The 27,905-nt window shown below is 39.2% G+C and overlaps 2 protein-coding genes across 6 annotated transcripts; one reads left to right on the top strand and one right to left on the bottom strand.

Annotated features, from left to right (window-relative positions):
• Positions 1 to 1,482: 1,482 nt before the first annotated feature.
• Positions 1,483 to 27,723, bottom strand: LOC118712724 (L-lactate dehydrogenase C chain). 5 transcript variants are annotated; one of them, XM_036426757.2, is made up of 8 exons: positions 27,053 to 27,723; positions 26,662 to 26,796; positions 22,774 to 22,891; positions 17,309 to 17,440; positions 14,318 to 14,491; positions 11,429 to 11,546; positions 3,289 to 3,412; positions 1,483 to 1,756 (listed from the first exon to the last, which is right to left on the bottom strand). In XM_036426757.2, the coding sequence occupies exons 2-8, from the start codon at positions 26,785 to 26,787 to the stop codon at positions 1,592 to 1,594; spliced, it is 957 nt and encodes a 318-aa protein (XP_036282650.1). In that variant the 5' UTR covers positions 26,788 to 26,796; positions 27,053 to 27,723; the 3' UTR covers positions 1,483 to 1,591. The 5 variants fall into 5 exon arrangements, with proteins under 5 accessions (XP_036282650.1, XP_045433716.1, XP_045433718.1 ...); XM_045577760.1 differs by having other exon boundaries at positions 17,309 to 17,482; positions 27,053 to 27,721; XM_045577762.1 differs by lacking the exon at positions 3,289 to 3,412 and having other exon boundaries at positions 17,309 to 17,482; positions 27,053 to 27,716.
• On the top strand, positions 20,778 to 21,953 carry LOC118713007 (mitochondrial import receptor subunit TOM7 homolog). The gene is made up of 2 exons (XM_036427365.1): positions 20,778 to 20,784; positions 21,757 to 21,953. Exons 1-2 carry the CDS (start codon positions 20,778 to 20,780, stop codon positions 21,951 to 21,953), a joined length of 204 nt encoding a protein of 67 aa, XP_036283258.1.
• Positions 27,724 to 27,905: the final 182 nt, after the last annotated feature.

Here is a 27,905-nt window from a genome sequence, read left to right on the forward strand (position 1 = left end):
CAGGACTACTTTTTACTATTCACAGATGTGAAGTTACATAGAAAAAAAAAAAATATTTTAAACCCTCAATGCAATGATTTTTTGTTAATTTTTAAAAATTGATTTGAGAGAGAAACATGCATTTGTTGTTGTTTATGAATGCACTGGTTGCTTCCTTTTTTATTTTTATTTCAGAGAGAAGGAGAGAGGGAGAGAGAGAGATAGAAACATCAAAGATGAGAAAGAATCACTGATCGGCTGCCTCCTGCACACTCCACACTAGGGATCAAGCCCACAACCCAGGCATATGCCCCAACTGGGAATTGAACCTGGTTCATAGATCGATGCTCAACCACTATACCATGCCAGTCGGGCCACTCATTGCTTCTTTTATGGTCCCTGACTAAAGATAGAGCCTGCAACCTTAACATATGGGGAGGACACTCTAACCAAGTGAGCTACCTGGCCAGGGCCTGCAACAGGGATTTTTAAATAAGCTATGAAACCCTAAGAATTTGATCAGTGCAGTGCTGATAACCATTTCTACGAGTGGAAGGGAAAACAAGTCATTATCTGAGTGTAGAATTCAAAATTCCCCACTTAATTCTTAGTTTGAAATAAACCAAGATTTCCATATCTCTTCTCCTGCCATATTCTACATAATTAACTTTTTCTAATTCATTTGTGAATCATAATAGACAACACACATCTAACAAATAATTTAATATATTTAGGGAAGTGTTTAACTTTTTTTTTTCATTATTTCTCCCTCGAGACTTTTTAAACATTTTCCCCTAATCATTCGGTTCCCCCCCACCTCATTAAATTAAATACTAAATAATAATGCCCTAACTGATTTGGCTCAGGGGATAGAGCATCAGCCTGCAGACAGAAGGGTCCCATGTTTGATTCTGGTCAAGGGCATGTACCTTGATCGATGTTTCTCTCTCATTGATGTTTCTAACTCTCTATCCCTCGTCAGAAGTCAAGATAAATTTCTTTGTATTTATTTTCCACAATGCTTAATTTTCACATATCTAATGTGATGGTCTAAGCGCCCTGTGTAGTATTTCAACAAGACACCCAATCCACAATTTTAATTTAGATTAATTGGTATTATACTTGCAGGATTGAAGTTATTAAAAATTTTTTACACCAAAAAGGTATATTTCTATTTTCCTTCAGATACACATGGTCTTAAAAATAAGTACTCAGTAAAAATCAGACAAAGACACATGAAGCAATATAAAGTGAATATGCTGTTTTCCTAAGGGAAGAAAGCATAAGATAAAATTTCAATACTAGAGAAAGTGCTTGTTTTGTGAAAAAAATGTTAAGTTCTATATTATAATGGATTGTTATATATATTTTACTAAACCTGAAGGCACTCTTACATTTGTACAAGTTGGGTATCACTAGAATAGAGCAATGCGAGATTCATAAAAGAGGATAAATTTATTTATCACTTCCTTTTTCTACCCTTGAAAGGCTGGAGTATGCTATAGGTCTCCAATGTTTTCTTATATTTTTCAAATCAGATGAAAATACTTTCAAAATGTAAAATACAGTTTGTTATCTTTTGTTCTATAAAACAGTGGAACATTGAAAGGCTTTAAAATGATAGGTCTTTTTGAATATTCCAAAGTGTGTCTGCACTCTTCTTTAAAAGCTCCTCCTCCTCAGAAGTCAAGTTAATTTTCACAATATCTGAGATACCACTTTGCCCCAAGATACAAGGGACACTGAGAAAGACTTCTTCTTTTATTCCATATAAGCCCTAAAAGGCAAAATTAGATAATTGTTCAGTTAACCTGATATGGAAAAGCAGCTGTGCTAGAGAGCTTCTTAAGAATAAGAATATACTGGAGAGACTATGGAGCACAATAAGAATCACTCAGAGGGTGGTTAAGTGACCTCCATCACTCATTACTCTTTCCTACCCCACCCATGGGGTTGAGTCTAGGGTTGCAGGAGGTGTTGGAAAGGTCTTGTTCTTCCCCCAGGTCTTATTATAAAGTTATCAGGAACTAGAATTCAGGTAAAGGCAAAGCCCCTTGATTCTAGAGTGGTGCCTCCCAGTTTCCCACAATAGCTCAAAGCCCACCAAGCTTCCCTCTCACCATTTCTGGGACTTTCCTCAGGAGCTCAGGATATACACCTTGTTCCGTATTGCTATAGTCACCCCCAGAGGGATTCTCTGGCCACCTCCTCATTTTGGTAGCCATTATATATTCAACCTCATGAGCTCCATCAGACCAACCACACATCTTCCTCTGCAGACCCCTTGCCAGGCTGTACTCATATTCACTCCACTCTGGTCTGTGCCTAGCTATGGAAGTCCACTGCCCCGCCAGACTGTCAGCCCACATTCCATACCCAGCCAGGCTCCAGCTCCAGTTACACTCACCTTCCCTTAACTTTCCCTGTACTTGGTCATTCTGTTGTCACCTCTCTGTAATTTTTGAAGTTTTTACATGAGCTTCCAGATATTGGGTGGCATCAGAAAGAAGGTCACTAAGGCTGGGAAAGAAAGCCCTCTGCTTCCATGTCAGTGTTCCAGGAATTTGTGAATTTGTTTCCCTCTACTTCTTCTTCTTCTTCTCTCTTTCTCTCTTTCTCTCTTTCTTTCTCTCTTCCTCTCTTTTCTCTAGAAGGGGCTTCTCCGACTAGAACTGTAGAATGCATGCCCATCCCATCATGCCATTTGGGGGCTGCTGATTGGGCTGAAAACAAAAGCCTAGACCCCTGGGGCCTCGCCTGGCCCTGTGTGCTGACCATGACACAGCCTACCCTCTTCCTTTTGGTGGCCTGACCCTGCTTGCTTTTCCCTTCATCGTGCACTTACCATTGCTCCCTTTCTCTCTGCATTTCAATAGATGACCTATTTTTTCAGATCCTCAAGTGTTCTCTGCTTATATCTACCTCCAGATCCTCTTGCACATGTGTTCCCTCTGCTTGTATAATTAATCCAGCCTTCCAAATTCACTCCTCCTCATTACTTGGATTAGGTCATTTTACTTCTTTGGGAAGACTTCCCTAACCATCAACTATGCCCCTCCCCAGAGTAGTTAAATTCTCTTCTTGTGTACACTTAGCACTTTTTAGTTTTTCATCATAGCACATAGTATAATTTATTATTAGATATGTTCTTTGGTAATTGTTTTATTAAATCCATTTTTTATTAACTTCTATGAGGGCAGGGTCTCTGTCTTTTTTGTTCACCGTTATATCCTCAACACCTTGTATATGCCTGGCACACAGTAAGGACTCAACAAACATTAATGATAATAAAGATCAATTTAAGCCTACCTTAACCATAGTCGAAACTGGATGCACTCTCCTAAGGTTTTTCAAAATTGATTCTACCAGATTTGTCACAGATAGGCCAATAGCCCAAGAGGTGTACCCCTTCAGCTTAATAATCTCATAGGCACTACAGTTGTAGAAAGTAAGAAAATCAAATGAATGAGAAGTCAACTTAGAGAAAAAGAATATATTTCAAACATCCATTCTGAAGCAACTTACAAATCAATGCCACTCCATTAATTTTTCTAGAAATCAGTTATAAGTAATACAAGTTTCTCTACTACTCTCATAGACTTCATAATCACTTTAATAATTCACTCTCCTTTTATCATAAAGGCAGAATATTGAAGCATATATGCCATTCAAGATGAAAATTACTTTTCAACTTTTTGTATTATTGCTTCTTTTTAACTTTTTTTATTGAATTTATTGGGTTGACACTGGTTTAAAAAAATTACATAGGTTTTAGGTATACAATTCTACAATATATCATCTCTATGTTATATTGTGTGTTTTATTATTATTTTTTTGGCTGTACTCACTCTATTTTTTAAATTAAATTATTATCTGTGTACATATTTTAACATTGCCCCCCCCTCACATACATACCCTCCCTCCCCAGAGTTTTGTGTCCATTGGTTGTACTTATATGCATGTATACAAGTCCTTCAGTTGATCTCTTATCTCCCTATATTGTGTATTTTATATTATTGCTTAAATATCCAAACATAGAACCTGTTCACCTTGAAAGTTAGCATGTACATCTTGCTAGCCACTTAAAATTGTTACTTGGGTGCAATGTGTACAATTTAAGCCATGTGCACATATTTTTCCTAAGAATATATCATTAAACCAGTTCATGATACATTTTCTTTATTTTTATTTATTTCAGAGAGGAAGGGAGAGGGAGAGAGAGAGAGAGAGAGAAATACCAATGATGAGACAGAATCATTGATCAACTGCCTCCTGCATGCTCCACACTGGGGATCAAGCCTGCAACCTGGGTTTATGCCCTGACAGGGAATCAAACTATGACATCCTTGTTCATAGGTTGACGCTCAACCCCTGAGCCATCTGGCTGGGCCAAGATACATTTTCTAAAGAAAATAACACAGTCCTAAACACTATGTAATTTCTCATCTCAAACTTGTAAAATACACAATGCTTTTATTTTGTTGTTAAACCTCACCGGAGGATTTTTTTTTTTTCCATTGAGCGAGACTGGAAGAAACATCGATGTGAGAGAAACACATCAATTGGTTGCCTCCCATGTGCCCTGATCATGGCTGGAAATAAACCCAAAATCCAGGTATGTTCCCTTGACCAGGAATCAAACCCATGATCCTTCAGTTCACAGGCCGATGCTCTAGCCACTGAACACACCAGCCAGAACATAATTTTATAGAACATTTTTATAGAAACTTTAAAACTGTGTCAATCCACCAAGTTATTAATAGTGATTATTTTTTAGTGACAGGCTAACTAAAAGAATAGGTGCTATTCTTTTCTTTTAAAAAAAAATATATATATATATATATATTTCATTAAATTCAGAAAGAAAAGGAGAAGGAGAAAGAGATAGAAACATCAATGATGAGAGAGAATCATTGATTAGCTGCCTCCTGCAAGCCTATAACCCGTGACCAACACTAGGGACCAAGCCTATAACCTGTGAATGTGCTAAGAATAGAACTCAATGTTCTCCAGTGAACCATGCTGGCTGGGCTGCTATTATTTTCTTTATGCTTTTCTGAGTATTCTTTTTTTTTAATGTATTTTATTAATTTTTTCAGAGAGGGATAGAGAGCCAGAAACATCAGCTGCCTCCTGCACACCTCCTGCTGGGAATGTGCCCGCAGCCAAAGAACATGACCCTGACCAGTATCGAACCTGGGACTTTTCAGTCCACAGGCCAACACTCTATCCACTGAGCCAAACTGGTTAGGGCGCCTGAGTTTTCTGGTTGTCTACAATATATATGTATTACTAGAGGCCTGGTGTATGAAATTCGTGCATGGGTGTGTGTGTGTGTGTGTGTGTGTCCCTCAGCCAAGCCTGCACCCTCTCCAATCTGGGACCCTTCAAGGGATGTCTGACTGCCCATTTAGGCACAATCTCTCTCACAATCCAGGACTGCTGACTCCCAACCGCTCACCTGCCTGCCTGATTATTCCCTAAACACTCCTCTGCCAGCCTGATCCACCCCCAACTGCCCTCCCCTGCAGGCGTGGTCCTCTCCCAACTTCCCTCAGCTGCAGGCCTTGCCCTCCCAACTGCCCTTCCCTACAGGCCTGTTCCCCCCTAAATGTCCTCCTCTGAAGGCCTGGGTCCCCCTCAATTGTCCTCCCCTGCAGGCCTGATTGCCCCCAACTGCCCTCCCTTGCAGGCTTGGTCCCTTCCCAACTGCCCTCCCATGCTGGTCATCTTGTGGTGGACATTTTGTGTCCACATGGGGGTGGCCATCTTTGACCACATGGGGTGGCCATCTTGTGTGCTGGAGTGATGGTCAATTTGCATATTATTTCTTTATTTTATAGGCTATTTTTGTACTGCCACCAACAGTGGTCTCAGGTTTGTATTGACTCAAAGGAAAGGAGGTTTTAACATAGCACTGAGGTCGGGTGCGGCCAGGCCCGGAGCAGCGGCTGCCAGGCTGGGAGCGGCCAGGCCCGGAGCAGTGTCTGCCAGGCTGGGAGCGGCCAGGCCCGGAGCAGCCGGGTCGGGTGCGGCCAGGCCAGGAGCAGCAGCTGCCAGGTCCAGAGCAACTAGGTCGGGAGCAGCGGTGACCAGACCCGGAGCAGCTGGTTTTGGAACGAGCCAGAGCAACAGAGGCCAGACCCGGAGCAGCCAGACCCGGAACAGCTCGCTCCTCGCCTGCCCCTACCCCACGGCTGCCTCTCAGACATGGCTGGAAACTTTTGTGGGAACTTGAGGGTCTGCTGAATCAAGTGATGAAGGCTTAGATCTGGATGTGTTGAGTTAGTATAGTGCTGGGGTGTTGATCTGTGAGTGCCTTGGGTGGGGCCTGGATGAGGCTGGTTGACCTATTTGGAAATGTCTTTTGTGTGAAATGTATCATTGGGCATGTGGTGGTATTATTGATATGAGAAAATGCTAAGTAACTGATTTACTATCTGAAAAGGGATTTACTATCGGGGAAAGGGAGGGAGGAAGAGACTGAACATAAACTGCACCTATGGATGAGGACAATGGGGGATGGGGAGGGGGCGGAGGGTGGGGTGGGAACCTGGTGGAGGGGGGAAGAAATGAGGAACCTTTGTAACAATATGAACAATAAAGACTGATTTTAAAAAAATAAAAAAATAATAAAAAATAAAAATGCTGAATGGCAAAAACAAAACAAAACAAAAAAAAACATAGCACTGAGTTTATTTAGTTTTAAAAAAAGGATCCAGATAGGAAACAGGATGTACAGCATTGTTATTCTATCAGGTTATCTGACAACCACCTACACATAATTTCAAGGCACCAGGACTAAACAAAACATACTTGGTTGCAAAATATAAGACTGATGTGTAAATGGACCACCTCAGCACATAACAGTTGGACTGTACTCATCGTGGTGTGCTAGGATTTGACTGTCAATCCTGAACCAGGGGTACTATTAGAATTCATGCAGACTAGTGTCAAATTAGAATTAGCTTTCAGACCAAGGCTCTGTGGGGTAAGTAAAAGGAAAAGGAGGAAGATTATGCCTAGAAAGTAATTAATTGATGGTATACAAATTGAAACCTCTGAATTGATAACTCAAGACAAATCTTATCAGTGGAATCTGGATGACAGATTTATCATCTTGGGAATTAACAAAATTGCTTGAGAGCCCTAGTAAGCTTTGCTCAGTGGTTAGAGCAGCAGCCCTCAGACTAAAGGGTCATGTATTCCATTCCCAGTCAAGGGCATGTACCTCAGTTGCAGGCTTGATTCCCAGTCCTGGTCAGGGTCCATGCAGGAGGCAACTAATCCATGTCTCTCTCTCACATCAAGGTTTCTCTGTCTCTTGCTCCTCTTTTCCATTCTCTCTAAAAATCAATGGTAAGTCTACGGCCATACCACCCTGAAAGCGCCTGATCTCGTCTAAATATCAATGGTAAAATATCCTCCAGGTAGGATTAACAACAAAAAATGGTGTGAGAGCTGAAACCAGTTTGGCTCAGTGGATAGAGCATTGGCCTGCGGACTGAAAGGTTCCAGGTTCGATTCCAGTCAAGGGCATGTACCTTGGTTGCGGGCATATCCCCAGAAGGGGGTGTGCAAGAGGCAGCTAGCTGATCGATGTTTCTCTCTCATCAATGTTTCTCTTTATCCCTCTCTCTTCTTCTCTGTGAAAAATCAATAAAATATATTTTGAAAAAAAAGAAAATGCTTTAAAAATAAAAAAAATAAAAAAATAAAAATACCCTAATTATTTTGTTAGGGATGCTGATCACTTTTTCCTTAGATTGTCAAATTTAAAAAAAAAATGACAACAGCCAACACAACCATAGCTGTCCAGTGTGAATGACTCAAAATTATACCTATTTTTTGCCAAATCGGCAAAAAATATTTTTTCATTTTTGGTGTACCACAGAATGGTAGTAATGTGTGCCATGAGATGAAAGGAACTAACATTCCCTGTGATCTGATTATTAGGGGTTGGGCAGACAAAAGACTAACACTGTGTCATCCCTATAAGCAACAGGTGGACTGCTGCCTGACACTTAGAAATCAGTATTAGCTAAAACATGTTCCTTAGTTGGCTGTATTATGATTGTGCCTCCAGATCAGATTTCTGCATTTCTGGGAAATGGCATCTAAGGGTCCTGGTAACTGAAAACATATGGTCTATAGGTAAGGGACATTTTTGTTGAGAAGGATTGAAAATGATACTAATATTAACACATTTTGTCACCTAATTTATTAACAAAGCGTTTGTAGATTCCTTTAAGGAAATTTAAGAAAATAAATATAACAATAATAATGATCAAAGTGAAAATATATTTTAGGAAATTGACCAAAAACTTCCGATTGATGCAATCTCTATGGAAACAGTTTGGCCAGAAGAAGAAATAAATGAATAAATTTGCTTTAGAGAGACTGAACACACAATTGAATGTGTCTACCAATATCTTTAATAAAGTACGAGTGACCCCATATATAATAAAAGGGTAATATGCAAATTGATCGAACGATGGAAAGACCAGTCGCTATGATGCGCACTGTCCTCTGGGAGTCAGATGTTCAACACAGGAGCTGCCCCTTAGTGGTCAGTGCTCTCCCACGGGGAGAGAGAGGGGTGGGGTGAAGGGGAAAGAGCACCACTCAGCCAGAAGCAAGAGGGTGGACATCCCCCTAGGGGTCCTGGACAGTGACAGGGCAGGGGCCAGACTGAGGGACCCCCTACCAGTGTACGAATGTCATGCACCAGGCCTCTAGTAGTAAATAAAAGGGGAAAGTAAAGTAGTTCAATTAGTAAAGAATTACCAAAACAGCCCTAGCCAACTTGGCTCAGTGGATAGAGTGTCAGCCTGCCGACTCAAAGGTCCCAGGTTCGATTCTGGCCAAGGGCACATGCCTGGGTTGCGGGGTCAATCCCCAGTGGGGGTCGTGCAGGAGGCAGCCAATCAATGATTCTCTCTCATCATTGATGTTTCTATATCTCTCTTCTTCTCCCTTCCTCTCTGAAATCAATAAAGAAATATATTTTAAAAAAATTACCAAAACACCTTGAGAGATTCTAATTACCTTTTGATCTTAATAGATCCTGATGGTTATAGGTATATTAGCCTTTCATTTTCTATGTATAAAATATTAAAGACATGTTAGTCAAACAAACTCTGAGGAATATGTGATACAAAGATAATCACCTAAGTCATGGAGAGATATCATGAGTAAAAGGTTAACAGCAAAGTATGGACCTTTCAGAAAAGGCAGGAGTATCTGGGAAGAGGATCTTGAGTTTGCTTTTGCAAAAAGACACAATTTTTTAGGTTTAAAAATTAGTTAAGCACTGGAGGATTCTGGGATAATGGCAAAATAGGAAGCACTAAGATTCTCTCTCTCTACCTAGGCAATAATTACACTGCCAGAATCTGTCTCATATAACTCTATTGGAACTCTTAAGTTTTTTGAATGCTTGAAACTTCAGGATAAGGTTTGTACAGTAAGTTGTGGTTAATTTCAACCAATTTAAGCTCTTAGTTAACTGGACAGGGCTTCATTTAAGTTATATCTTAAGTACTCTATGATGTTTTCACAATTACCACCTAACAATGCATTTCTCAGTATGTATTCTCATCACTAAGCAGTGCATGACTGTAACTGAAATGAAAAATCCACTAGAGATTCAAAGGCAGATTTGAGCAGACAGAAGAATGAATCAGCTAAGTGAAATAAGCCAGTCACAAAAAGACAAATACTGTATGATTCCACTTATATGAGACTTAATTTTTTTTTTAAGTCAAGAATGTTGGTTGACAGAGCCTGGGGAGAGAGGGAGGAATAGGATTGTCTTAGTTTACAAGATGAAAGAAATATGAAATGGATGGTGGTAATGGTTACACAACAATATGATTTTAATACCACTGAGTAAATTTAAAATGATTAAAGATGGTAAATTCTATGTTATGTGTAACCTATCACAATCACAATTTGAAAAAAAAATAAATTAGTTAAAATTTTGGATAGTAAACATAACAGAGCGAGGTTATCAGCATTGTATATTACGTAACCCTTGATTTGTGCATTGCACCAGGACTAGAGAGCAAATATACAGATCCTGAGGGCAAATATACAGATCCTGAGGGCTATGTGGCAATAACTGTATTAAAAACTACTGAATGTCAACTATAATTAAAAAAAAGTGTTGGTGCCTGTATAACTGGACTGACACCTGCTCTTGCAAGAATGTATAGAAGTCTCATTTTCATCATTAACAAAAAGTGTTGGATAACAAAGACAGCATCTTTCCTATGTGGGGTAATCTGCCCTTTTCCCTTGCAACTGTGTGTGCCCAACATAGTGATTGGCCTGGAAGCTACACCTGAGCACCTGTAATAACCTTCTTAAAAATGCTAATACTCTATACTGTTTTTTTGTCCAGTGTGCTTTCACCAAACTTGATGAACTTAATGCTAGGATAAAGCTTATTATGCTTTGCTAACTTGACAGTTTGAACTTCAATACACTATTTATAGCCATGTACTTTGTTTCCTTTTTTAAATTATGGTAAAATTGTCATTTTAACCACTTTGAGTATTCAGTTCAATGGTATTAAGTATATAAACACTGTTGTATAACTATTACCACCATCATATACAGAACTTTGTCATCTTCTCAATTGAAACTCTGTACAAATTAAGGTGATCACATGATTTTATGATCAGAAAATAATTTATTTTTTTAAACTAAAAGGCATTTAAGAAATAAAAACTTTCCCATAATCACTTTTGCTATATTTTGTTCCTTTTTAGTCTCTTCCCTAATTATTATACATTTCTGTAGAATTGGCATCCTAAATAAACATTACACTTTAGAATACCCAGAAGTAATTTTTAGGTTGTATAACTTTTACTAATATGTGACTTGGCTAAAGCAAAAAGAAGAATCAGATGTGCTGTTAAAGCTGACTTCCAGAGTCAGACACTTCATTTATAAATATACCCAATTAATTTCTGATTATCTGCATCAGCTTCGTGTTGTTTTTTCATCATTTGATGAACACAAGTTCTAAGTGCTATTGTAAGCATTTTACAATATGATAAGCATTTTTCATTTACTCTGCATAACAGCCCTCTAAAGCAAGTTCTATTATTATTCCCATTTTAAAAACTTGGAAACTGAGCTTCTGAAATTTTAAATAACTTCACAATATCACTCTACTTAATAAATGGTGAAGTCAGGTTTCAAACTTAGAAAAGCTGGTTCCAAAGTGCTCATAATTACTTGCTAAATTATCCTAAAACACATATGAGTGCTTTGTGAAAATGCCCCCAAATAAAGCTATGAGAAATATAAGTCTGAATTCAAGGATTTTCATAAGATTATAATCATTTACCACACAAAACTCAAAGATCAACTATATTTTTTTCTGTGACATTTGTTCTTACTGTTATTAATACATTAAGAAACTTAGTGAGTACTTTACCTCTCAACAACTTGTTTATGGATATTTTTCCATTTGTCCTTGTCTGAATCAGTTCCTAAGTTAGGGTTAAGAGTCTTCAGAGGAACACCAGCAACATTCACTCCACTCCATAAGGGCACTAAAAAGAAATGTATCTCAGAATGAACTCTTCTTCTTAGTACTGCTTCTGTTGTTTTAGTAATTTTTTATAAACTTAGATTACTACCTTATACCATATAATAAAAATAGGTTTTAAATGGCCAAAAAGGGAAATGTAAAAAATAAAATTATGTGTTAGAAAAATAAGTAGTAGAATTTACTTATAACTATGTGGCATATGAGGCATTTTAAAGCAGAGCACAAGTACAAAATCCACAAAGAAAAGAATGGTTAAAAAGATAAAATATTACAAGCAAAGCAAGAAAAGAGCAACAAATTAACACCATACTTCTCAACAGTAACAAAGAGCTAAGGGGGAACTACTGTCAATCTAGAATCTCATATCCAATAAAGAATGAGGTGAAGCTGATGTGGCCAACTAGCACAGTTAGTTAGAGCATCATCCTGATACACCAAGGTTGTAGGTTTGATTCCCAGTCAGGGCAAATACAAGAATCAACAAAAGAATGCATAAATAAGTGGTACAACAAATTTCTCAATCAAATTTCTCAACAAATATATCCCTCTCTCTCAAGTCAATAAATAAAAAATGTTTGCCCAGCCAGCGTGGCTCAGTGGTGAGCATCGACCTATGCATCAAGAGGTTGCTGGTTCAATTTCCAGTCAAGGCATACTCCCCAGTTGCAGGCTTGATCCCCAGTAGGAGGCATTCAGGAGGCAGCTAATTGATGTTTCTATGTCTATCTGCCTCTCTCTTCCTGTCTCTCTAAAAATCAATTTAAAAGTAAATAAAAATATTTTTGAAGAAATACATTTTGTTTTCAAATAAAATAATGAAATATTAAAAGTGAGAAATAAAAACATAACTAGGAAAATTTACTTTTAATGACTTCCAGGAGGAAGAACTGAATTAGTATAGTTAACAAGCCAATAGGTCAAATTAAGTATTTGTCTAAATCAAATCAAAAGTATTTGTTATTGCCGGGACCGGTTTGGCTCAGTGGATAGAGCGTCGGCCTGCGGACTGAAAGGTCCGGGGTTCGATTCTGAGCAAGGGCATGTACCTTGGTTGCGGGCACATCCCCAGTAGGGGGTGTGCAAGAGGCAGCTGATCGATGATTCTCTCTCATCGATGTTTCTAACTCTCTGTCCCTCTCAATTCCTCTCTGTGTAAAATCAAAAATATATATATTTAATAAAAAAAAAGTATTTGTTATCATACCGCATCCTCTCACAATCCAGGTCCCTTGGGGGATGTCAGAGAGCCGGTTTCAGCCTGATCCCTGCAGGCCTGGCTGAGGGGCTGGTGAGGGACTGTGCATACCCAACAGTGCATAACTGGGGCTGGTGAGGGCTCCAGGGCATGTCCACCTGTCTCGCCCCAGTCCCAATCAGTTGTTATGATGCACACTGACCACCAGGGAGTAGACGCTCCAACCGGTAGGTTAGCTTGCTGCTGGTGGTCAGTGTGCATCATAACAACTGGCTGAACAATCAAATGAACAGTTGGACACTTAGCATATTAGGCTTTTATTATATAGGATGACATTTGTAATAAAAAAAACAACAGACAACTATAAGGAGGATTCATTAAATGCTTTGACTAAACAAATGAATAACTGAATCAATGGTCCCTATTCTTTTTTACTTTATTTTATTGATTTTTTACAGAGAGGAAGAGAGAGGGATAGAGAGCCAGAAACATCAATGAGAGAGAATCATTGATAAGCTGCCTCCTGCACACCCCACAATGGGGATGTGCCCGCAACCAATGTACATGCCCTGACCAGAATTGAACCCAGGACCCCTCAGTCCGCAGACCGACACTCTATCCATTGAGCCAAACTGGTTTCGGCATTGGTCCCTATTCTTTTTTTTTTTTTTTTAATATATATATATTTTATTGATTTTGTACAGAGAGTAAGGGAGAGAGATAGAGAGTTAGAAACATCGATGAGAGAGAGTCATCGATCAGCTGCCTCTTGCACACCCCCTACTGGGGATATGCCTGCAATCAAGGCACATGCCCTTGACCGGAATCGAACCCGGGACCTTTCAGTCCCCAAGCCGATGCTCTATCCATTGAGCCAAACCGGTTTCGGCTGGTCCCTATTCTTAATGGGTTTACTGCCACTCTGGAAAAAAGATTCAAAGATATGATACAATTAGAGAACACTGTAAGAAGAATAAAGTTCTAATTGTGCTGCAGAGCTTAAATGTTTTAAGTTCAGAAAAGAAAAAAGTTGGTATGGCCTAAGTAACAGTTTAAGTCACAAATTATATAAATTTATTTAGATGAAAAGTCTGGAATAAGCAAAGCTATATAGTCAGAAAATAAATTAGTGGTTGCATGGAGCTAGGGTGGGAGTGAGTTCAGAAGTAAAAGTTTCTTTCTGGGGTAATGAAAATGTTCTATAATTAGGCTGTGGTAATGACTGCATATCTCAGTGAAAACCAGTGAATTATACATTTTAAATGGGTGAATTTTATGGTATATGAATTGTACCTTTGTAATGTTTAAAAAAAATAAGGATAAATGAAAGTGCTCCAGCTAAGAGAAACCTTCATTGACTTTTAAAATAGTTATATGCTCTATGCACAATGTAATGAGTGGTAACTAAATCAATGATGCAAAAGACTGAAAATAAAAAAATAAAAAAAGATAGTGTAAACCAGGGAAATACCAATAAAACAAAAGTTACACAGCTATATTAATATCACAAAAAATACTTTAAATAGGCATCATTATAGATAAGTGTGATTACATAATGAAAATGGGTTTATACTTACCACTAGAATCACCATGTTCTCCAATAATCCAACCGTGGCAGCTAGTGGGATGGACACCCAACTTGTCTCCAATCAGGTAACGGAAACGGGCAGAGTCTAGATTACAACCACTTCCAATTATACGAGTGGCAGGTAAGCCACTTAGCTTCCAGACCACATATGTCAAAATATCCACTAGGAAGAAAAATGTATTGTTACAAAAAGATTTATAATAACATCCTTTTACAACTTGCTTTTCTGAATAGACAGATCAATTGTCTTAGTCAAATATAAATTTATTACAAAATTTGAAGCAAAGCAATTCAACAAGAAAATACTGATAATCTCTCACGTAGGTTTTAACAGGTTAAATTATTCACTATTAGAATTTTTTAATTCTTTTAAGATAATGTATGTGCCTATCTGTGTATTTTATAGTCGGTTAATTCTATGTCAAGGCTGCCTAGTTTTTTTCCTCTCTATCACCATAGCCTCATCTAAGCTACCAACATTTCCTACCTAGACAAAAGTCACATGCATACCCAGGGCAGTGTGCCAGTGCATGCATGCTCGGGAAAAACATGAGAAGATCCTAAGCTTAAGCTCTGTATGACTTTGAGGCTCTGCACAAGCAGGAAGTGAAGGGCACAGTTGTAAACTGGCCGAGTGTTGAAGGCATGCTCCAACATGCATACAGAGGCCTACATCAAAGACTGGGAGATACGTTTTGGTTCCACATTTTTTTAAAGTTCCATTCAATCATTAGCTGATCACTAAACAAACAGATGAAAGATGTCTTCGGCCAGGCACAACAAAGAATACAGACTTGCAGAATGAGTTCACAGAAATCATGAAATAAACAAAAGACAACTGCAACAAGCATCAACAACAACAACAAAATCCCTAGAAGAGAAGAATTTGATTTATACAGTTTTCATACTATAATTTTTTTTTAAAATATATATTTTATTGACTTTTTACAGAGAGGAAAAGAGAGGGATAGAGAGTTAGAAACATCGATGAGAGAGAAACATCGTTCAAATGCCCCCTGCACACTCTCCACTGGGGATGCGCCCGCAACCAAGGCACATACCCTTGACCAGAATGGAATCTGGGACCCTTCCATCTGCAGGCCAACACTCTATCCACTGAGCCAAACCAGATAGGGCATACTATAATTTTTTTAATGTTCAGTTTTTAACAAAAATTATGAGGCATGAAACAAAATAAAGAAGTTTGCACCAAAGGGGGAAAAAAGCATCAGTAGAAACTTAGAAAGTCCTAACATTGAACTAACTTATCCTCAAGTCTACTAACTCCTCCTTCCTTTTCAATCTGATGTTAAACCCTTCTATTAAATTTTCATTCAACTTTCAATTCAAAACTATTTAGTTTCTTTTTTAAACTTCTGTTTATTACTATTCAATATGTGGTGAGACATATTTAGTTCTTTCGGCTTGGTTTGCTTTAGCTCTTTAAACATATTTATAATAGTTGATTTAAAGTTTATGTCTGAGCCCTAGATGGTCTGGCTCAGTGGTAGAGCATCAGCCTGTGGACTAAAGGGTCCCAGATTCCGGTCAAGGGTGCATGCCCAAGTTGCAGGCTCTCTTCCCAGTATGGGGCATGCAGGAGGCAGCCAATCAATGACTCTCTCTCATTATTGATTTTCTCTCTCTTCCTCTCCTTTCCTCTCTGAAATCAATAAAAATATATTTAAATAAACAAATAAAGTTGTGGGATTTTTTTGCCAAAACCAGTTTGGCTCAGTGGTTAGAGCATCGGCATGCAAACTGAAGGGTCCCAGGTTCGATTCCAGTCAAGGGCATGTACCTTGGTTGCGGGCACATCCCCATTGGGGCGGGGGGGGGGGGGGGGGGGGGAGATGTGCGGGAGGCAGCTTATCAATGATTCTCTCTCATTGATGTTTCTGGCTCTCTATCCCTCTCTCTTCCTCTCTGTAAAAAATCAATAAAATATATTTTAAAAAACACACAAAGTTTTTGATAAATCTTTGTTCAGTGACTCTAGCCAGAACTTCCAGCATGATGTTAAATGGAAGTGATGAAATGACATCTTTGTCTTACCTAGGTGTCATTAGGGAGAAACCTTTCAGTCTTTCTCCATTGAGTATGATGATAGCTATATTTTTCATAAATATCTTTTTTCAGAATAATTTTCCTCTATGCATAGTTTACTGAGAGATTCATTTGTAAAATAATGAGTGGGTGTTGATTTTTGTTAAATGCTTTTTCTGTATCTATTAACCTTCTGTCATTATGTAATATTCTTTTTTGTCTCTAATTTTTGCGTTACCCAAAAATAATCCACACCTTTATAGTAAATTAAGACTTGATAAAGGAGGCAAAAACATACAATGGGATAAAGACAGTCTATTCAATAAATGGTGTTAGAAAAATTGGACAGATGTGTGCAGTAAAATGAAATTAGACAACCTTCTTACACCATCCATAAGAATAAACTCAAAATGGATTAAAATGTATATGTTATATGAGTGGCAGCAGAGTCTGTGCACCGAGCCTCTAGTAGTAGTAGTAGTAGTAGTAGTAGTAGTAGTAATAATAATAATAATAATAATAATAATAAAATAAACAAACTCTTAAGATAAAGGACCCAGTACATGCTCTTTCTCCAGAACCTGTCCATGCCTTCATTCTTCAGGCTTGTATCTTTGTTTTCTTTCTGTTAGGGTTCCTACAAGACTTGCAAATAAGGGGCTCATCCTGGGCTAACCCCCTTCAAACCCCTTCTTTTGCCTCTGTAACTTGATTCCTGAGTTCACACAGCCCAGCTGGCTCACTTCTTCTGCCTCTGTGACTTTCTAAAAGGCCAAGGCAGCTCTCTGGCATTCTGCTCTAATCTTCTCTAAGTGTACTTTTGCTTTGCATGCTAAGTAAACTTCCCCTTGCGCTAGGGGGAAAAAAAAAGAAAAAAGAAAAAAGGAATGGTCTGGAAAGGCCATCTTTATGCAGTTAATGAAAAAAGACTTACCTGGATTTGAGACAATAAGTATCTTACAGTCAGGACTATACTTGACCAGGGAAGGAATAACTGATTTCATGATGTCCACATTACGTTGAACCAGGGAAAGACGACTTTCTCCTTCCTTTTGCCGTACACCTGCTGTGACAATAATTAATTTGGAATTTGCAGATACACGATCATCTAAAAGGGAAACAAAAGACAATTATTTGGATCATGACTGCCATAATCATTGTGCCTTAATTCTTTAAAAGACTATTGTATGATCTTGGTATTAAAGCATTTATATATCCTCATGTCTAGCATTTGGAAATGAACAGACTTTCCATGTAGTAATATTACTTTGAATAAACTGAAGGAAGTCTTGTCACTATAACTTAAAAGTTTCAAACAGCTTTAAAAAAAAAAAAAAAAAAAAAAAAAAAAAAAAAAAAAAAAAGATCAGCCAAGACAGTTTTGCTCAGTGGGTAAAGCATCGGCCTGTGGACTCAAAGGTCCCGAGTTCGATTACGGTGAAGGGCATGTACCTTGGTTGCGGGCACATTCCCTGTGGGGGGGGTGCAGGAGGCAGCTGATGATGTTTCTCTCTTATCGATGTTTCTGGCTCTCTATTCCTCTCTGTTCCTCTCTGTAAAAAATCAATAAAATATATATTTTTTAAAAGATTAAAAGCCAAAGCCGGTTTGGCTCAGTGGTAGAGCGTCGGTCTGCAGACTGAAAGGTCCCAGGTTCAATTCCGGTCAAGGGCATGTACGTTGGTTGCGGGCACATCCCCGGTGCAGGGTGTGCAAGAGGCGGCTGGTTGATGTTTCTCTCTCATCGACGTTTCTGGCTCTCTCTCTCTCTTTCTTCCTCTCTGTAAAAAATCAATAAAATATATTAAAAAAAAGATTTAAAAAATAGATCATACTATCTTTTTAAGCCGACATTCTCATTTGTTATTAAGGCCTGAGGCAATGCAAATCAACTCTCTGGCTTCTTAGAAACTCATCTATCTATCTATCTATCTATCTATCTATCTCTCTCTATATATATATATTTATCTCAGAACCTTAAAACTCTGAAAATGTATAAATCTGTTTCAGGATTCTAAGAGTAGGAATGTATTTATTTCTAATTAAAATGGACAGGATTTGATCCACACAAAAAAAATAAACTACTTTCTAAATCTAATGATCAGCTATAAAATTGTTTCACCTATAAAATCCCTAATGATAATATGATATGATGCTCATATTCTATAATGAAATTTTTTTAAAAAATATTATATACCTTGAAGTTATTTATCATATGAATGTCAAAAAATTTAATTAGATAACCGGTTTCGGCAATCTACTCATTCTTGCTCAAAGACCTTGCTTGACATTGACCTTCCATAAACTTACCTAACCAGAGAAATCCAAAGTAATCTGTCTGTCTCTCTTCTCACCATCCCCTCTCTTCCTCCCTTCTCACCACCTCAACTTTTTTTAAATTAAATTAAATTATTATCTGTGTACATATCTTACCATTCCTCCCCCTCCCATACATACCCTACCTCCCCAGAGTTTTGTGTCCATTGGTTGTACTTATATGCATGTATACAAGTCCTTCGGTTAATCTCTTATCTACCCCAGATCTCCCTACCCTCCCCGCTGTAATTTGACAGTCTGCTTGTTGCTTTACTGTCTCTATATCTATCTTTTGGTTCATCAGTTTATAGTGTTCTTTATTATCCATAAATGAGTGAGGTCATCCCACCTCAACTTTTTGAGGATACAGACATAAAAGCCTTCCATCTTCTTCAGTCATCTCTCCACAATTCAAATTGATTATTTGAAATACTGTGTCTAACAAAGTCAAAGTGCATAACAAAGTAAAATATCAAGTCTTCATAATCTGCCCAAGATATTTTACTAACTTCATGTATTATTTTTGTCACTTTCCAGATGCCATGATTTATTAATGCTATCATCTCCATACTTATTACTTATTTCCCTTTTTAAATATAACTCAATCCTCTAAGAGACAGCAAATCATAATGGTCTGGAGCAAAGACTATTGAGATCCAACCGCCTTTATTTTGACTTTGCCACTTCTTAGCTATGTGACTCTGGACAAGTTTTTGCCTATTTCTCTCTCAGTTCCTCACCTGCAAGACTGAGTGATTAATATTGTAGTTCTTTCTTTAGATGATTCAGTGAATCTATATACAGAAAATACTCAGAACAGAATCTCGTACATATTAAATGTTCAATAGATGTTAGCAATTATTATTATTATATTTTTAATCAAGTACTTCTTTAAATACCAACTCCTCTGCTAGGCATCCCCTAATGACCTCATTCATAAATACTACTCTCTTACTTCACTGAATTTTTATAGCACTTACTGCCTATAATTCTAAAATAGTCTTTATATATAGTGCCTTAGGTTTTCTTCCCATGGTATGTTGTATTTAAACCCTAAAATGATTCATAAGATCATAATAACAAGTTCTGATCTCATATTCCTCCCTTTCTTCCATAAAGATCTTAGCACCTTCTATGTTCCAGGCACTTGATGTCTGTGTTAACTATTGTACATATCAGAAAATTTAAAACATATGTGGATAATCAATGATGTCCCCTTGTTCTTCCTCACTAGAACTTGCCAAATGTATTTTCAAAATGCTCTATTGTGAACTATATCATTCATATAGAAGAGTGTTTAAGAAATGCATGATCAATTTTTAAAACATTAAAATTAACAACACTGTAAAAATCATACAACTTAACAGAACACCACCAATATCTCAGAAGTCCCTGTATGCTTCCAGGGTTGCACCTACATCCTTCATATTCAGAAGTTACCATTCCTAAGTGGTGAAAATCACAATATTACTTTTTAAAAAGGTTTACCACCAATGCCTATTTGTTAAAATATATTTGCATTAGTTTAATACAGGGAGAGTGAGAGAGAGAAATATCAATGATGAGAGAGAATCATTGAACGATTGCCTCCTGTGCACCCCTTACTGGGGATTAGCCTGCAACCTGGGAATATGCCCTAGACTGGAATTGAACTCAGGACCCATCAGTCCACAGGTCAATGTGCTATCCACTGAACCAAACCAGCTAGGCCACCACCGAGGGCTATTTAAACAACATATTAAGTTTTATGTTTTGGAATCAGATTATTTTAGCTAACTATTGTGCTTCTGATATTCATCCATGTTAATGCATGTCCTTGTAGTTCATTCACTTTCACAGTTCTGTAATATCACATTGCATATTATGTACAACTTAGTATTAATATTCATTGAATTGTTTCCAATTTGGAACTATTACAAATTACACCACTATACAATCTTGTTCATGTATCCTAGCCCACATGTATAGTTTCTCTTGGGAATTTATCTAGGAGTGCAATTTCTGGGTTGTGGGATATGTTCATGTTCAATTTCACCAGGTAATAGCAAACTTTTTAAAAAAGTGGTTTTACTATAATATACTCCTACATGTCAAGTATGAGAGCACCTATTGTTCATATGCTGACATTTAGTTTTATCATACTTCTGCCAATCTAATGGGTGTGTAATGGTATATTGTTATGCTTTTATTTCCCTTGCTTTCGTTACTAATAAAATTGTCTTTTCATATATTTATAGACTATTAGAGTTTCTTCTTTTGTGAAATGTTTGTCTTTTCCCATTTTTCTACTGAGATCTGTATATTTTCCATTTATTATACAAGTACTTTTAAACACACACACACACACACACACACACACACACATATATATATATATATATTAATGATTTCAGAGATGAAAGGAAAGGAAGTGAGAGATAAAATATCAATGATGAGAGAGAGAAAAAAATGATGAGAGAGAACCATTGATCAGCTGCCTCCTGCATGCCCCACACTGAGGACTGAATCTGCAACCCAGGCATATGCCCTGACTGGGAATCAAATCGTGGCCTCCTGGTTCATAGGTGGATGCTCAACCATTGAGCCATACCAAGTGGGTTATAAAAGTATTTTATTCTGAATACTATTCCTTAAGTCAGTTATGTTGCAAATATCTTCTCTCAGTTTATGGCTTGTTTCTTCACTCTTTTACAGTGTCTTTTTATAAACACAAATTCTGTACTCTTTCCTTTATTGTTTGAGCTGTGTCTTTGTCTTTACAAGATTTTGCCCTATCCTGAGGTCATAAAGATAACATATTATCTTCTAAACAGAAGCTTTCAAGTATTGCCTTTCACATTTTGATTTTTAACCAAGCTGGAATTAATTCTTGTATTATCAAATAATGGTTCAATTTTCTTTCTATGAAAATAATCATTACCATAAATTTCCCGATGATATGTTTATTGACAACATGAGTGTTATATAACAATCTTTTGTGTGTGTGTGCATTCAATTAGTGTAGGTTTACATTTAGAATAAGCCTTGATATCCGGTAAAGTAAACTCTCACCATCTTCTGTTAAAGAGTATCTAGTTGACTGCACAGCCCAGGCTGCTACCACGGTGAAGCTGAGCACAGAGGTCAAGCAGAGGATGCAGCAGCTCTTAAAGTGTGTCCAGTTTGCCATCCATTGCATCTTTATTCAACCCATGATTTACTTGGGAATTAAAAGGGGTGCAGATCCTAGAATGCCTAAATCAACTATTTTAAGTTTACTCTGAGGATATGGTCATATGGATTTGGAGGCAATCAATAGACAGGAACAACATGGAAGGTTTGGGCTCCAGCTGGGACAAAAAAATGGAATATCATTCAGACACTCACGAGTTAGATGGCACCAGTTCTTACTACACAGATGCATCTGGAACAGATTTTTATGATAGACTGTATCAAAATAAGTATTTTTAAAATGTGTTTTAAAAAAAAGCACCTTGTCTAGGCTAGTCTTGGACCTCAATTTCTGAATGAAATTTGAATAGATATTACATAATGTATCAACTAAATTGGTAATGTTTCACTGGGATGCTCTAATGTTTGTTATACTTAAACTCTCTTTACATTTCAAAATTAATATTTTGAAATAATTGTTTCTATGAATATTAATTTGAATGTCTTAGAAAAACAAGGTTGTTCTAGGAGACTGTCAGTTTAATTCCTGGTCAGGGCACATGCCTAGGTTTCAGGTTCAGTCCCTGGTCAGGGCATGTGTGAGAGGCAACCAATAGATATTTCTCTCTCTCTTCCTCTCCCTTCTTCACTAAAATCAATAAAAATATTTTTTAAATTGTCCTTTTAAGTATAAGGAAAAATAAAAGTGAAGGAAAACCATAAAAATTTAGTAGAGCCCTGGCTGGGTAGCTCATTGATTGGAGCATGATCCCGTACACCAAAAGGTTATAGGTTCGATTCTTGGTCAAGGTACATATAAGAATCAACCAACGAATGAATAAATAAGTGAACAACAAATCAATGCCCCTCCCACACTCTCTTTCTTCCCTCTCTCTCAAATCAATAAATATTGTAAAAAACACTAAAATTAACCTTTTCCACCAACAATCTTTGAAGTAGCAAAGAAAAGACTGCCATGCTGAAGATCCATCATTTCTCCCTTCAACTTGTCCTCTGCGATGTCAACAAGGGCGAGTTCATCAGCCATATCCTAAAATATATTAAAGTTATAAATAAGGTATTCTGGAAAATGTTTCTAGTTTAGAAGAATGAGAAAAAGTTGTGTGTGGCTATTTTATACTCAAAGGAGAATTATTTTTTTAATAGAAAAATTATATAAAAATGATAGTTTTTTTTAATATGCCCAGAATGGGCCAGAATCAAGGTAAACAACAGAATGTAATAAAAATTCATTGTTTTGCCTTTATATACATGTTAATTTTGTTAGAATTGGGTTTCTTTCACTTCAGATAACAGTTTAAAACCAATGAAAAGTTGCCCTGGTTGGCTAACTCAGTTGGTTGGAGCATGTCCAGATACACCAAGGTTGCAGTAAGATGACACGGTCAAGGCACATACAAGAAACAACCAATCTATATATGTAAGAGCCTAGCAACCGAATGGCCAAAGGACCACAATGACCAGTTGACCAGTTGCTATGATGCACACTGACCACCAGGGGGCAGACACTCAATGCAGGAGCTGCCCCCTTGTGGTCAATGTGCTCTTACAGTGGGAGCGCCATGTGGCCGACAGGCATGAGCAACATTCCCATAGCGGGCTGATCCCTGCAGCCATGCCCCCCCACCAGTGCACAAATCCATGCACCAGGCCTCTAGTTTATATATATATAAGGTTAATATGCAAAGTGTCCCCTCCTGAGTTTGACCAGGAGACTGGGAGTTCTATCGCTCACTATGACATGCACTGACCCAGGAAGTGGCACAAAATGAAGGAAGGCCCTGGCTGGCAGCCAAAGGGCCTGATCAGCCCTGACTGCCAGCCAGGCCTAGCAACCCTACCTGTGCATGAATTTTGTGCACCAGGAGGTCTGGTAAATGCATAAATAAGTGGGACAGATATCTCTGTCTCTATCTCTGTCTCTGCCTCTGTCTCTCTCTCTCTCTTCCCTTTCTTCCTTCCTTCTCCTCCTCCATTCCTCTCTCCCTTCCTCTTTCTATCTAAAAATCAATTTAAAAAATAAAGCCAGTGAAAAAATTATTAAATTCTTTCCAAGGATTTACTATATTTAGCCCATATGCCTTATTTCTAAATTGGCTGAAGTTGTTTTTAGTATGCACTGTTATGGCCAAATAGAAAAGTAGCCACCTATAGGAACCCTTTTCATGTAGGTCCGTACAGTACAATTAATATCAGCCCTCCAACCTAACAGTAGATGAGCATATAACCAGACTAAACCAATTGTTCCATTCTTCCTTCTGGTCACAGAAATTAATTCACAAATGGGCATATGGCCCAGGTATAACAAATGGGCATAATGTCTATAAGGTTTGAAAAGGGAAGATGGAAAATTAAGTGTCATTTTTCTTTGGAATCATAGCTCTAAGAATGACATAAGACTCTTAAGAATAAACTATAGTCATCTTTACCACTACATAGAAAGACTCTGCCTGAGAATTAAGCCAACAGAGGAAATATAAACCAAGATATATAAATACTGTGTCTCAATATGTATAAATTCTAGGATCTAGTAGTACCTGAAGCTAGTTCTGCTCTTAGATTTTCTAGTTATATGGACAATATATAGCCTTTTTATATGCTTACTCTAATTTGAATTGGGTTTTCATCAGATTCAACAGAATATCCTAGCTAATAAAAGAAAAATGCAGCCGGGACCAGTTTGGCTCAGTGGATAGAGCGTCGGCCTGCGGACTGAAAGGTCCCAGGTTCGATTCTGGGCAAGGGCATGTACCTTGGTTGTGGGCACATCCCTAGTGGGGGGTGTGCAAGAGGCAGCTGATCGATGATTCTCTCTCATTGATGTTTCTAACTCTCTATCCTCTCTCTTCCTCTCTGTGAAAAATCAATAAAATATATATATATTTTTAAACATGCAAATTAACCAGCACGCTGCTACACCCACAAGCCACGTCCACAACTATGCCCACCAGCCAATCAAGAGTGAGTATGCAAATTGATCCCAACCAAGATGGCTGTGGCTACTGAGCGAGCAGGAGGGAGGCTTGGGTTTCCCCTACAATGGAGGAAGCCAAGCTTTCTGCACACCCTGGCTGGCTGAGACCTCCACTCAGACTACAAAGTTTCAATTGTAGAAGATAAATCCCAGATCCAGGGTCTCTGCTTGGGTCCCTGGGGGTGTGGCCAGCCTGCAAACCACCACAGGCCCCTCGCTCAGGCTGCCCCACACCCCAAGGGAACCCCCACCCTAATCTGGGACACCCTTCAGGGCAAACCAGCTGGCCCCACCCATGCACCCAGGCCTCTATGCTATCTAATAAAAGAGTAATATGCAAATTGACTATCACTGTAACAAGATGGCTGCCCCCATGTGGACACAAGATGGCCAGCAGGGGAGGGAAGTTGGGAGGGACTGGGTCTGCAAGGGAGGGCAGTTGTGGGTGATCAGGCCAGCAGAGGAAGGCAGTTGGGAGGGACCAGGCTGCAGGGTAGAGCAGTTGGGAGGGGGGGGGGAGGGGGGATCAGGCCTGCAGGGGAGAGCAGTTAGGGGTGACCAGGCCTTCAGGGGAGTGGTTAGGGAGTGATTAGGCTGGCAGGCAGGGGAAAACAGCCTGGCAGGGGAGTGGTTAGAGGGTGATCAGGCTGGCAGGCAGAAGTGGTTAGGGGCAATCAGGAAGGCAGGCAGGTGAGCAGTTGGGAGTCAGCAGTCCTAGATTGTAAGAGAGATGTCCCAGATTGAAGAGGGTGCAGGCTGGGCTGAGGGACACCCCTACCCCCAGTGCATGAATTTTATGTATCAGGCCTCTAGTAAAACTATATAGAAGGAGTGTATTCACTTAGATTCCAGTGGCCAGATTCCAAAGATGAGCAATAATGAAAAAGGATACATACAAGTCCTATTTATTAATGGTTTTTTTCTCAAATCAGGAACCATGTTATCTGACTGGAAATTCTAAAATTTACTAAATTATGTATCATATATCAGGAATAAGAGGAGAATAAGGAGTTTCATCCAGAAGAATGTAACTTTTGGCTAGCTGATTTTTTTAAAATATATTTTTATTGACTTCAGAGAGGAAGGGAGAGGGAAAGAGAGATAGAAACATCAATGATGAGAGAGAAATCATGGACCGGCTGCCTTCTGCACGCCCCCCACTGGGGATCGAGCCCACAACCCAGGCATGTACCCTTGACCGGAACCGAGTACACAGGCCAAGCTCTATCCATTGAGCCACACCAGCCAGGGCTAGCCGATTTTTTAAAAACTAAAAGTTGCCAGGACTGGTTTGGCTCAGTGGCTAGAGCGTCGGCCTGTGGACTGAAAGGTCCCGGGTTCGATTCCGGTCAAGGGCATGTACCTTGGTTGCGGGCGCATCCCCAGTGGGGGGATGCAAGAGGCAGCTGATTGATGATTCTCATCGATGTTTCTGACTCTCTGTCCCTCTCTCTTCCTCTCTGTGAAAAATCAATAAAATATTTTTTTAAAAAAAAGAGTTTAAGGATCTATTTTTATATCGATCTATAGATGGGTCTGGGTCTGAAACAGGAAAACAGAAACCATTCTAAGCATTTCAATGGAAGGGATTTGATATAGGGAATTGTTTAGACAGATGTTGGCAGGATGAAACAAGAAAAAGATAATACTTGAGATAATCCAAAGATTGTAACCACAGTTTGAAACGACCACCCCTAAGGCTGAAGGCGCAGAAAGACTACAACAGGTGCTGTCAATTGATTAGCCCTGCAAACCTGAACTCGTCTACTGACAAGACCTGAAAGGGCTTGATCTTCAGCCCCAGAACAGGCGTATCGCTTACTTACCTTCAATAAGATACAGACTGCACAAGCCATGCCTACCGCACCAACCCCAACCACGGTGATCTTCTGATTGGAAGTTTTATCTTCCACAACCAGGTTCTTAATCAGCTGCTCCTTGACCGTTGACATTCTGAGAACCTGAGAGCGATAACGCAGTTTCAGTGGGATCGAACTCCCTGAATAACGCTCATGGCTAGCGAAGTCCTTAATCACACTGAACTAAGAAACTACCGCTTGAGTTTGCACCAAAGGGGGAGCCAGGGTTAAGGGGAAGCAAAAAAAAAAAAAGAATATCCAGGTCACGGGCGTGGGGAGGCCGTAGGGGCTGAGGCACCATAGGGGCTGAGCTCTCCCTGCCCCGGCCACCATTTTCGCTCCAGGGCCAGATACTCACAAACGCTCTGCTCTGGTCAACTCAATACAGACAGCCCGGAGGCATCACACACAGCCTTTAAGGGTTTTTGAAATAGGGACCCCAGAGAACAGCACCCACGGCAGTTGAGGTGCGAAGCCCCGCTACGGTTATTCCCCGCCCGACGCACGCAAGCACGCTCCGCGTACGTCAGCACGCAGGCCCCGCCCTCGCCGGCCGGCGCAGGCGCATTGGCAGACGCTTGGTATCCTCTTGGTGGGAGCTGGTTGCTTGGGTGTTGGGTGCCTGCAGGTACATCCTCCTGCTGTCCGTGTGAAGACTTAAGATCTTGGAAAGTGTGCAATCAAGGTTATCGGAGAGTTGTTTCGTTTCCTTCAGGCGGCCTGGGACGGATTTTCGGGCCTTGGCTTTTTGGAGATCCCACTACCACCCGGCTAAGCTCTCCAGGCCCCCATGGGAAAGATCCCTCCTGGGAAGCACCTCCTGTTTTTTAGGGTTTTGCCAGCTTAAAGCAGTCAAGTGTCTTTATTGGACTTTGGGAGTGACCAACCTGACTTTGAGGAACACACATGTTGGTGCACTTACCACACACCTATATCCAAACATTCATTTGCAGGAATTTTTAAAAATTATTATTATTAAGCTATGTAACTTCAGGATGGAGTGCTGAAATAATGTTTGAATTTCTCTTGCGAGAGTAGAGGGTAATCATGAACATGAGCTCAGCCTGTGTGGCTCAGTAGTTGAGCATCCACCCATGTACTGAGAGGTCACTGGGTTGATTCCCAGTCAGGGAATAGGCCCAGGTTGCAGGCTCATTCCCCAGTGGGGGGCATGCAGGAGATAACCAATGGATGTTTCTTTTTAAAAAAAA

Source organism: Pipistrellus kuhlii, unplaced genomic scaffold, assembly GCF_014108245.1.
Source record: "Pipistrellus kuhlii isolate mPipKuh1 unplaced genomic scaffold, mPipKuh1.p scaffold_m20_p_9, whole genome shotgun sequence".
Classification (NCBI taxonomy): Eukaryota; Metazoa; Chordata; class Mammalia; order Chiroptera; family Vespertilionidae; genus Pipistrellus; species Pipistrellus kuhlii.